The sequence below is a fragment of the Anabrus simplex genome, chromosome 3 (genome assembly GCF_040414725.1).
Source record: "Anabrus simplex isolate iqAnaSimp1 chromosome 3, ASM4041472v1, whole genome shotgun sequence".
NCBI classification, from domain to species: domain Eukaryota; kingdom Metazoa; phylum Arthropoda; class Insecta; order Orthoptera; family Tettigoniidae; genus Anabrus; species Anabrus simplex.
The window spans coordinates 436,879,311-436,892,207 of record NC_090267.1 but is presented as its reverse complement, the minus strand read 5'-3'; the positions used below and the strand labels follow the sequence as shown (position 1 = coordinate 436,892,207).

Genomic DNA, 12,897 nt, shown 5'->3' with positions numbered 1-12,897 from the left:
GCTTCGGTTCTAATACTGTTCATTCCATTTGAAACTTTTCATACAGTCTGCACATGTTTTTTTCTTAAAGGAGCCCATCATGTATGAAACTGTTCTGAGAAACACCTATGCATCACAACACTGCTTCTTGATCAGCGAACGGTAACACAGGTGATGATTGCTGTTACATTGTAAGTCATCTTTTGTGTGCCTAGCTGTACACCCTTAACACTTCTACTGACAGCAGTGTGAATTACACTTCACAGTTATTGTAACTTCTGTTGGGACACGGAATGTGATTGCTCATATGGCTGTTAAAATATATGAAAACAAAAGGAAGAATCATTTTGTGCACCACCCTATACATTTTGCTATAAGAGGAAAACTTAGAATATAGAGATTTACATCTACAGTGATTGAGGGCCCTTACTTTTTGTTCCTGTTGACTTCTAAGTGTTAATAATGTTGTTGGCTGTATGTCTCCTTCACTACTTTTACCATTTTCAAAGACATTAAGATGCGAGTATTTTGACCTGCAGGAGTTCTTTTGCTTGCCAACTTGGACTCCGGTATTGAGGGGAGGGAGGGGGTAGTTACACAAAGAGGTAAATTATCCATCTAAATTCATTACTTCTAATTTTAGTGCATTCAGTAACTATATTCTTAAAATATATTAATTTTGTTGCAGCAATGGGTGGTGCTTCCAGTACTATCCGTGACATGCTCCTGGAGCTATGCGTTACTGAGCTGGAAGATGTGACTCTCAATACTCATGCAATGCATCTTGCTCCTCAGCCTGTGGTCCAGGAAAGTAGTCATCCTTACATTGATGATGTAACTCTGACTGGTCATGTTAAAATTGCAGGTATGCAATCTTAAGGAATTATTGTGATAGAATTCTGTATAACAATGAAATTTGAAATATGAATGTTATCATTTAAATAATGTGTACCCTTCTCCGTTGTTTAATAATGACCAGGTGCCAAGGGACTTCGGGTTGAGTTTGATAGAATGTCCTCTACAGAACGGCGTCACGACCCACTCACCATAATGGATGGAACTGGTAGAACAGTATCAGTACGTTCAGGCAGAGAGTGGAGTGAATGGTCACCTGAAATTCGAATTACAGGTCTGTACAGAAAAAAAAGACCATTGCCTAAAATACTGTGTACTTTTATTCATATTAAGTTAAAAACCTTTAGAGAATGGTGGTAAGTGTCAAATTATTGCTGCCTGCTTGAACTATTTTACTGTTGTGGTCGCATTTATGCACAGCCCCTAGGTGCCTTGCTCTGTGGAAGTCGCATTGTTGCGAGTACATACTTCCACGTGCTGTGGATGTCGCATTTCTACAGTACATCACGTTTAGTTGCCTTCTGACATCTCTTGATAGTACAGTGAAACCTCGTTAGTGCGTTCCTCATTAACCCGTTTTCCCGCTTAGCACGTCATATGTTCAAAGTCTTGATTCTCATCGTATTAAATCTATATAAGAATATCTCACTTATTGCGTCATGAATTTTCGCTATTACTGCTAAGTATGATCACATTTTCCCTAGCCCTGAAAATGTTATTTGTCATCCCTTGTGAAACAAACGTGATTTTCTACTTGGGTAAGATCCGTTGCCACAGTTGCGTGATTACGGAAAAAAGCTGATTCCTGACCTTCACAAAATAAGTTGAACGTTCAGGTAGCACCCTGTTAGCCTCAGGAATGTTCGATTTTGCTTGCCGGTTAGCAGCAAGATTGCTGAATAACACAGTGAGTCTATTTGTGTTTGTATTTTACATTCCATTCAGAAGTCAGAAATTTATTTTGTGTTGAGTAGTACAGTGAAGTTTTTTCATGTGATATGGTAGCCTATATCTGGATTGGGAACATAATCGTGTGAAATTGACTAGCATGGTGCATATTTGTCTTGCGATAGCCCAGAATGGATACGGAAAATGTGAAATTCCTTTCTAATGAATACAACATATAAATCGTTCAGAAAGTGGACCTGACACTTGCATCTTTAAGTGAACAGAGGTCGCAAATGTTGAACTTGTACCTTTGAGTTTTGACTTGATTGATTCGACTTGGTCGAATTTTTCAAAATGGCGGCCAAAGTCATTCTGTAGCAGTCGCACATGGCCAAGTATAACCTCTAATTTTTGTCTTAAGAGTGTGACCAGAAAATAATGTTTTATAACCCACTGCTCCGAAATAAAAGGCTTCTACTAATATTTGTTTTAGAAAGAGTGTGATCTGCAATAATACTTTGATATTTTTATTGGCCCCCGTGCATATGTTTTCATATTTGTTGTTGGGTGTTTTTCACACCATTCAGTGCACTTATTATTTTATAAGCCCCAGCAGAAAAGGTTTTCATATATTTGTTCTCTTGTGTTCTTCACATCTTTTAATACTTTCTTCATCTTGAGAAATGGTAGTTTTCACTGTACTCATGGATACACGACGTAAAATGTCTTCATTACTACAATTTTCAAACTTCTTCATATAGATCCATATTCATACAGTTTAAATTAAGAACTAGTGTAAATGGTCCACCCAATCAATACCCAATTGATTGGGTGGACCATTAAACCTAACACTAGTTCTTAATTTAAATTTCTTCATGTCGGAAAAAATCGTATCTAGTGTTTCCATATCCCTGTTCGATAGTTTTTATTTGTATATTCAGTAGTACGTTTTCTCACTTAACATGTTCATTTTTATTGTCCCCTGCAGAAACGTCTTAACTAAGTTTTACTGTATTTGGAATGATTTTAATTTGTAATTGTGTAAAATCATTGTTTCTAAGGAAAGTTATTTTCAAAATATCATACCACTAGGGACCACAGAATGGTTTGCCAGTGCAAGGAATTACTTTTGTAAGTTCCCTGTAATATATTATGCAATCTAATTTTGTAAAATTATTGTTTCTAAAAAGGTTTCTTTAATTTCAATTTTTTTTCAAAACATTATACCACCAAGGACTATAGAATAGTTTGTCACTGCAAGGAATGACTTTTGTAAGTTCTCTCTAATGTATCATGCAATAATTTTGTAAAATTATTGTTTACAAGAAAGGTTTTTCAAAATTTCTCATATCATCATAGCACTGGAGATTACTGAGTGGTTTGCCAGTGCAAGAATAAATCTCTCTCTCTCATATTTCACCATGTAAAAAACAATTGTTCATCAAAAATATTTTTCAATCAAATTTAATTATGCTGCCAAGGGGTGTTCTGTGCCAGAGAATTCTTCAGCGATAGAGTTGACAGTAACGAAGGAGACCCTAGTACAGTATGTGTCAAACCAAACAGTACTGATATTACAAACTTGCTCTGAATATTAGACAGTACTGTATGTCACCAGAAATCTGCCACTGCAACGGCAATGGATGGAACGAGATGGAGCTACAGCCTTCACCACAAATGGATCACTTGCCCTTTGCAACAACACTTTGGAGGTAACTTAATTTCCTGTACCCTTCCCACTCCCCGGATCTCACGCTCCCAGATGCCTACAATGGGATGTGCTGAAAGAATCCATTTTCCAGTCAGAGGACCCACCTAGGTACGTTTCTGAATTACGAGAGAGGATACTATAATTTTTTGTGTCCAAGCAGCAACCTATGTTCATCAACATGTTTAACAGTCTACAGGACCGTTATGAGCAATGTGCGAGATATGTGTACATTTTGAACACTGTTCTGCCAACAAGATTAGGCATGTGTTACCATCGTCACTTTGTGTGTTGTAATGGGGTGCTATGCAATTGGTTCAAGTTGTCCATTGCAGCAGTAATTGTTTTTAAGTTTCATGTTCATGTACCTTTTTAGACCATATTATAGCCTGTTGGCAGCTACTCGTTTCCCTTTATGGTAAATAATAATAATAATAATAATCATCGAATGGCCTCAGCTATCGTGTGCAGACATTTCAATTTGACGCCATCTGGCTGTCTGCTCGTCAATTTCAATGTTCCGTCTTACTCTAGGCCCTCTGGGTGGCAGACCGAGTAAACCGAAACTCTCTTGGGCATCTATGGCTGAGATTTAATGAATTTTGTCGAGTTAACACCAAATGTGTCACCAGAGATCTTTTACATGCCGACATTGTACAACATGAAGTGTCGAATGGACTTTTTTTACGCCCGCTATCTTGGGATCCGGAGGCCGACACACTACCACTGATCCACAGAGGCAGCTTCCCTTTATGGTTATCTGTAGTCAGTGCTCTTTAGCTAGCAGATCCTACTGCTGATAGACTGACTGGATATTGCATTTACCTATTAAATGAAGGGGGAGAGTACATTTTCCTCTAAAACACATTTAGTAAAATTCAAATTTGTCTATTGATCAGCAACTGCATATGTCACTTAAGGGGCTTTATACAATAGACAAAAAAAAGCAAGTTAAAGTCATCTCTGTACAGGCCAGGAATGCCAGTGGAGGGATGGAAATTAAAGGCTTCCACTATCAGTAACCTCAGCACTCGGTGGAATAGAGTGGTTAGCTCTATGCTGACTGTTGTTGTGCCCGGGGAATATTGTTGGGGTTTATTTTAATATGGAAACAAAATTTAGAAAAACTGTTAATAACGTCGCATCATACAAAATCATTTTTCAAATGGGCTGATGAGGCCTAGATATTAGGCTTCTTAAAACAACAGTCATAATTATCTTTTTCAAATTATAATAAACACTCAAGAATAGCATACATAAGAGCCAAATTTCAAGAAAATCCTGTGAATAGTTTCAGAAATATTGAAATATTTTTCTGAAATGTAATTTCGCCAGTGTATGAAACACCTCAAACAAAAGTTGGTCTGGCATCCCTGATCTAGAAAGCCAAAATTAATGACTGAAAGGATCCGTCGTGCCGATCACACTACACCTTGTAATCTGCAGGTCTTCACGCTGAGCAGTGGCCGCTTGGTAGGCCATGGTCCTTTGGGGCACCATGAGCTTTGTATAAAGGGGGGTTTATTTTTGCCAGATACTACAGTGCTCTCATTTTTTCATACTTTTGTGCACATTCCTGTATTTATTTATTTATTTATTTATTTTTTTTTTCAGGTGATGAACTACGTTGGAAATTTGTCAGTGATGGATCAGTGAATGGCTGGGGCTGGCGTTTCACCGTCTACCCAATAGTTGCATATGCAGGTCCACATGAACTAGGTTCTGATAGAGCCATTTTATCACAGCCTTCTGTAGAGCTTGTCATGTGCTTGCTGGACTCAAGACTAGTGCTCACTTCAGACCGTAACCTTATCACTCGTCTTGCAGCTGCCCTGGCTTCTTGTGCTCAGCTTAGTACTCTTTGTAAGTACATAGTGAACTATATCAGCAACTAGAGAAGGTTATTTGCCAGTGACACAATAATTTTTCATTAAAAAGTCTTTGTGTTTATACTGTAGTGCCCAGTTGTATTCAGATTAATTAGGGCGACAGTACTTGCTACAAGTAATGAACTTCATAATTATTCCGTATTAACTAATAAATTGCTAAACAAAATTTTCTTATTGATTTTCCCACCTTTTGAGTATAATCACATTTTAATTTTATAACCTAAAAATTGAGAATCTTTATTATGATTAAAAAGTAGAACAGTACATGTTTCGGTTCTTTTGAACTTTCTTCAGGTATAAACATTAAAAATTATATAATATACACAATCATAATTCATCTACATCACACTTAATCTGGGTGCAGAAAACCCACGTTAAAATGTCTGGTATGTTTTCAGGCCGTTGGAGGTCTTCCATTTCATTTACAATCTCAGGCCACATAAAGTTATAGGTACTATTACCTGTATTTTATGTTCATTAAAGATTTAGTTCATTATTGTCTTCCATTATGAAAATGTTATCATAGGAACACCATACTGTAATTATTGTGTGGTACATGTATATGCCGGGCTGAGTGCCTCAGACGGTTGAGGTGCTGGCCTTCTGACTCTAACTTGGCAGGTTCGATCCTGGCTCAGTCCGGTGGTATTTGAAGGTGCTCAGATATGACAGCCTCGTGTCGGTAGATTTACTGACACGTAAAAGAACTCTTGCGGGACAAAAGTCCGGCACCTTGGCGTCTCCAAAAACTGTAAAAGTAGTTAGTGGGACGTAAAGCAAATAACATTAATTAACTACATATATATGTAACTACATAAAAAGGGTGCCTGTATTTTATGATTTTTTTTTTTCAGCTGCCGCTCAACGAATGTGGGCCCTCCAGAGGTTAAGAAAGCTTATGGCATCAAGACTGGGCAAACTTCTCAACATTCCAGTTCTATTGAAGATGGAACAAACTCTTAACACTGATTCAGCATTGCTTGCTCTGGTGAAAGGCTTACCCCAGGCTCTTTTACGCCAGTATGAATATGAAGATCCAGCGGTTCGAGGTGGGAAGCATCTTATGCACAGTTCATTCTTCAAGGTAAAATAGTTTGTCATCTTTGTTTTTATCTCTAATATTCCCAGATTTCCAACTTTGAGCATTTTCAAATGCCATTGTTTTCTTCAATTTGCACTTCAGTAATATAATGTGACTGTTCTTTACAAACTGTGGGTAGCTTTCGTATTACCACATTTCTTCAAGCAATTATTATCCTTTCTGCTGACTATAAAGTATTGTGCTGATGAATGTGCAGTACGGTACATTTCTGCATTAAAAACAGAATTTAGTGAGTGAGTGAATGAATGAATGAATGAATGAATGAATGGGCCGGTGATATTTTGTATTGGTTTACAGGTGCTAGTGGCCTTGGCTTGTGACTTGGGCTTGGATTCGTTACCTTGTTGTTCAGAGAATCACAAGTGGTCTTGGTTCCGGCGGTACTGCATGGCTGCACGAGTGGCATCAGCTCTTGTTAACCGCACAGCTCTTCCTAACAGTTTCTGTATTGAGGTGAGCCACCATTACACTTGTATTATGAAGTGTTATTGTATGTGCACTTGCTGCTACAGTGTCATTTGTGTTCCAGGTGAGAAAGAAGATCCTGGAAATGGTACCTGATTGTGACACTCAAGTGTGGGATCATGAGAACCATGAGGTTTTCAAGTTGGAGCATGATGAACAACTTCTACTTTGGTTACATAGGTATAGTAGAAATTATGTAACATTAACACTCCTGAAAGAGGATCAGCAAACCAGTTAAGAAAACAAGCGATAAATCATGCTGGAAAACAAAAATATTGAGTGGAAGAACGCGTTACTTAGATCAACATGCAAAAGATGCATACGTTTGATTAGTGTAGAAGGTCACAAAAAGAGAAAAAAACTATAGAACCTATTATTATTATTATTATTATTATTATTATTATTATTATTATTCGCTAATCGGCCAACTTTTCGCATGATCCACATCGTCTTCATTAGCTAACTGTGTTTAGCACAACATTCTTCTGTCTGTTTAGCACAAGTTGCCCGTTTTTTGTCTCGGAAAGTCCCAAAAGTCTTGATGGCTGCTCTAAAAAGATTTCGGCCTTGTGCATCTTCTGCTTGTATGCCCAGTTCTTTAAGATCTTTCTTGACATTAACGTACCATGGCATTGCCGTTTTTGGTTTTGAGTCAAATATACTGAAGATATGTTTCGTCCATCGAGAGTCGATCATCCGTCGTACATGACCATAGAAGCGAACTCTGCCTTTACGCATTGTGTCCGTGATCTTCGCTATCTTCGAGTATACTTCTTGCCTGGATTTTCTAATGTAGATGCCATTTTTGTAGTTTGGGCCAAGTGTGGTGGGTAGGATCTTTCTTTCTTTCTTTCTTTCTTTCTTTCTTTCTTTCTTTCTTTCTTTCTTTCTTTCTTTCCTCTCTAAATCCGCAAGCAAGCATTTCACGGACAGGATATGGCATTCATATGCATACAGCGATACTGGTTTGATGACAGTGTTGTAGTGACGAATTTTTGTGTTCAGGAAAAAACACTTTTTGTTGTAAATGTTGCAGGTGGTTTGGAAAGCGACTTCCATTTTCTTGATTCTTGCTCTTTGTCAAGTCCATTTTGCTGAATCCATTCCCCGAGATATTTAAATTTACTAACACAGTTTATCATTCCATATTTGGTGTTTGGTTGTGCTGTATCATCTTTGATATTCGACATTACTTCTGTCGTTTGAAAGGAAATTTGTAAACCTGTTTGTTCTGCTACTTCCTTCAACACATAGTTCTGTTCTGTTGCACTTTCGAAATTTTCTGTCATCAGGACTATATCATCAGCGAACGCTAAGCAATCTATTTCCACTCCGTTTTTGATTATTATTATTATTATTATTATTATTATTATTATTATTATTATTATTATTATTATTATTATTATTATCATTATTATTATCATCATCAATTAAATTCATAGCTACTGAGCGAATTGGCTACGTGGCTTGGGTCATGTAACTATGAGTTTGCATTCAGGAGATGGTGGGTTCGAACCCCACTGTTAGCAGCACAAAAGATGGTATTCCGCAGTTTCCCGTTTTCATACCAGGCAAATGCTGGGGCTATACCCTAATTAAGGCTACAGTCACTTCCATCCCAGTCCTAGCTCTGCCTTATCCCATCATCACTATGAGACCTGTCTGTCTGTGTGACAATTTTGTTTTTTTACATTGCATCGACAAAGATAGGTCTTATGGTGATGATGAGATGGGAGTGGAAAGGAAGTGACCATAGTCTTACAGTCCCAGCATTTGCCTGGTGTGAAAATGAGAAACCATGGAAAACAGTCTTAGGGCTGCGGACAGTGGGGTTCAAACCCACTATCTCCTGAACACTACCTCTCAGCTACGTGATCCAAACTGCGCAGCCAATCGCTCGGTGAGACATAAAATTAACAGCAGAAAAGAAAGGTGATAGCCTTCGCAGTCGGATAATTCGTATGTGTTACTGTAACTTCAAACTACTTCTTCCTGACCTTTTCCCCAGTTTATTGGGGCCAGCATTTCTTGTGAATTTGGCCCAGTTTTACAGACAGATGCTCTTCCTGATGCCAATGCTATATGAAGGGATTTATTCACTATTGCAGGTTTCTCTGGTTTTGTATGTAGATTAAGAGAAGTGTATTAAGATAAACACAAACACCCAGTCCCCAAACCAAACAACTTAATCATATGACAGTTAAAATCCCTGACCTGGTTGGGAATAAAACCCAGAGCCCTTTGAACTGAAGATAAATGTGCTGACTATTCAGCCAAGAAACCTGACTAGTGTGACATTAAGCTGGTAGAACAAAAATTAAAAAATCTTCGAAGGAAGAATGAGCGTGAAAGTGGATATGCAAGGATATAGAGAGTCAGTTGATATGTTGTGTGCATGTGCTTCTGTGGTGGTTTATTCATGTGGATGGAGATGTGAAAGAGATTCATATAGAGATGACAAATCAAGTCATATAAAGAAGGATAGGAACGTGAACAGAAACACACAATGGGAAAAAAATGACTGGTCAACAAAGTGGTAAAGAGTTCTTCCTGAGCTGAAGTGGGTAAATAATTATTGCTAGGGCAGTCACTATGTCTTTCATTACTATAATGTGATTTAAAGTAAAGTGCATATTAGTAATGGAAAGGAACAAACAAGTACAAATCAATTTGCATCCCTTTTTTTTTTTAGCTTCCTGTTGATGAGGAGGAAGTCAATTTTTCTTTACAATTTGCTTTTGTGTCGCACCGACGCAGATATATTTTATGGTGACGATGGGATAGGAAAGGTCTAGAAGTGGGAAGGAAGCGGCCATGGTACAGCCCCAGCATTTGCCTGGTGTGAAAATGGGTAAACCACAGAAAGCCATCTTCAGGGCTACCAACAGTGGGGTTCAAACCCGCTTATCTCCTGCATGCAAGCTCACAGCTGCCTGCCCCTAATCGCACAGCCAACTCGCCCAGTGAAGTCAATCTATTTGAAGACAGCAGTGAATGGAGATACGGAGATTATTCTTGTCCTTGTGTTTTCTATTCGTCCCTCTTCTTACACTGATCTGTTGCTGAGTTATTCAGCTCCTTTCAATGTTCCTGTCTTTCTATATGACTTGATTTAGATTTGTTCCTTTCCATTACTTATTACCAGTTGGGTTCCTTTTCTCCTTTTGTGTTTGTCCAGTATTCCTAGTTTTTCAGTACCTGTATTCTTTTTCTCTTTTGCTGTGTTTATCCTACACACTTTCTACATCCAGACTAAAGAGTGTCAATGAGTGTTGGAGCCCACCCTTCTGATAAGGCTGAAAAGTAGAAATGAGTTCATTGTGGGGCTGAGGAGAAATTGATGTAGAAGAACTGTTGCTGGAGTATCATGATGTCTTCTCCCTGGACAGCAGTGACTTCAATAGGATGGAACTCATCCAGTATATTAATGTGGGTGACAGTGTGCTGATCAAGGCTCCCTTTTGGCAAGTTCTCCTCACAAAGTAGGATGATATGGACCAGATCCTTAAAAAAATGGAGGTACAGCAAGTAACAAAACCCTTGGAAAGCCCTTAGAGCTCCTTGGTAGTGTTTGTAAAGAAAAAGAATAGTTCTGTGCCGACTACAGGAGAGTGAATGATGTTATGAAGAAAAACTGCTAGCCCGGGTTGGCAACACTGGATGCTTTATTTTGGTTTAAGTGGTTCTCTATGTTGGATCTGAAGAGTGGTTACTGGCAGGAGGAGATTCATCTTCAAGACCAAGAGAAGACTTGGTTGGACATGGTCTCTGGCTGTTCAGGGTCTTGCCATTTGGGTTGTTCATTGCACTGGCAACTTTAGAGAAGCTGATGGAGACTGAGCTGAGGGGACTGGCAGGAAGACATGGCTTGATCTATTTGGCTGGTGTCATCATTTTCGAGGAACACCTTAAGAACTTGGCGAAGGATATTTTTGGAAAACTGAGAGCAGCCCAGCTGTAGTTGAGCCTGAAGAAACACCAGCTCTTCAAGAAGAAAGTACGGTACCATATTGTCTTGGAAGAAAGAGTTGGAATCGATCTAGAGAAAACCATGGCAGTGAAGAAGTAGCCAGTACCCAAGGACAAGTCCCAGTTTTGAAGTTTCCCTGGACTCTACTCATACTACCATTGATTTGTCAGAGCATTCGTCAATACAGTAGAAGTCCGATAGTCCGGCACGTTTGGGACCGGCCCGGTGCCGGATTACCGAAGATGCCGGACTATCGGGCGGTACCTCTTACTATGATATAGGTTAAGGTGTACAGCGAAAACAGCTGTATCACGCGTATTGCAGTAAAATGTTGATCAGCAGAATCATTAGTTTAATAACACACTCTCCTTTCAAACGTGTTGTTTCTTATTGCCATTCCATAATAATGCCGGAGTTCATTGATGTTTTTATCTGTAAGTCTTCCTTTACCATTTAGAGTCTTTCCATCTACAACTTCTCTTTTTCTTCTGTCCATTTGAATTTTTGAAGGTATGTTCCCTTCCGTTTTTGAACGTGGCCCATACATTAAATTACTGAAATCTGTTTTTTTATCATATGGTTGGCTTTCCAGTACTCAGTTTAGCACACAGCCTTCTAGGCTGAATATTTCCAGAGATAGAGAGAGATATTTAAGTAAGTCAATGCATAACAAAGGTATTGTATCAGATACATTTGCACTATTAACTTTGAAATAATAAAAAATACACTTCGATTGGTTTCGACAAATAATGCATCAAAATGTTCACAAGAGATCATTATTAAGAGATAATAACATTTTTAAAAATCCTGGAATCGTGCCGGACCATCGGGCGTTCCGGACTGTTGGATGCCGGACTAATGGAATTCTACTGTATCGTCAAACTGTCGCATTGCCTTACGAAGAATGACCAATGATTCATTTGGATGGAGGAATACCAGAAAGCTTTTGACCACTTGTAAACATGTCCTGTGTACAACACCTGTATAAACTTATTCCAGAGCTGGAGTGAAGCTCGTACTCATAGCATTGGCGGCATCCTGTTTCAGGTCATGGACAACAAATAAGGGTAGTGGCATAATTCAGCAAGGCCTTCTCTAAACTGGAAATTACTGCATCACCTGTTAAGAATTGCTGGCCATTTTGAAGACCTTTAAGCATTTCCATAAGTACCTGTATGGCCAAGAATTCCTCATCAAGACTTACCATGCATCACTCAAGAACTCAGAAGGACAACTCACATGATGGTTGGAGAAATTGTAGCAGAACAACTCAGTGATTGAACAATGAAAGGATCATCTACATTCCAATGCTGACTCTCTGTTCCAAAGAACTTGTCGAAAGGACTGCAAGTTCTGCTCCAAGAGGGAGGGCGAGCATGAAGTTTCTTGTTGAAAGTCCATTGTGGAGTGTGAGGGAGTCGTGATGCCTGGATAGAAGTGCAGAGGGATGACGAGGACATTGGATTGCTGGCCCAGTGGAAGAGGACGAGTGTTCTGAGGCCTGGATGGGTGCATATCAGTAACCTCAGCCCCATGACTAAATCGTACTGCTCACAGTGGGATTTGCTGGTGATCAGGGATGGATTGCTGAAGCAAATCTGGGAAGGCATCAACAGGGAGATATTGCAGAAATGGGTAGCTGTCCCACAAGGTATGGTGGTGGAAGTCTTGAAGGAAGTTCATGGTGGAGCTTCAGAGGGAATTCTTTGGAATCAAGAAAATAGTAGAGAAAGGTTGAGAGAGATTCTACTGGGTGGGATGCCAAGCAGACATGGAAGACTTCTGCTTGAAATGCAACAAGTGTGCCAGCCAGCAAGGAACCAAGCCACAGATGTAAAAGTTGAATGAAGACGTACAATGTGGGCATGCCCCTCAAAAGAGTGGCAATTGATGTGGTCAGACCATTCACTAACAGTGATGTTGGAAATTGCTATATATTCGTCAGTGGCTTCTTCATGAAGTGGCCAGAGGCATATGCGCTCCCAAGCCAGGAGGCTACTATGTTGGTGGAAACCCTCATGAATGAATTAGTCAGCAGATA

The 12,897-nt window shown here is 39.2% G+C and overlaps 1 protein-coding gene across 1 annotated transcript in view; it reads left to right on the top strand.

The window, feature by feature from the left end:
* HERC2 (E3 ubiquitin-protein ligase HERC2) overlaps nt 1-12,897 on the top strand; it is a 509,505-nt gene that overhangs the window by 425,953 nt on the left and 70,655 nt on the right. Inside the window, exons 57-62 of the mRNA XM_068226746.1 lie at nt 668-844; nt 959-1,108; nt 5,045-5,293; nt 6,174-6,403; nt 6,719-6,874; nt 6,951-7,066. Of these exons, the coding sequence (XP_068082847.1) occupies nt 668-844; nt 959-1,108; nt 5,045-5,293; nt 6,174-6,403; nt 6,719-6,874; nt 6,951-7,066 (1,078 nt within the window). The remainder of the gene's footprint in view (nt 1-667; nt 845-958; nt 1,109-5,044; nt 5,294-6,173; nt 6,404-6,718; nt 6,875-6,950; nt 7,067-12,897) is intronic.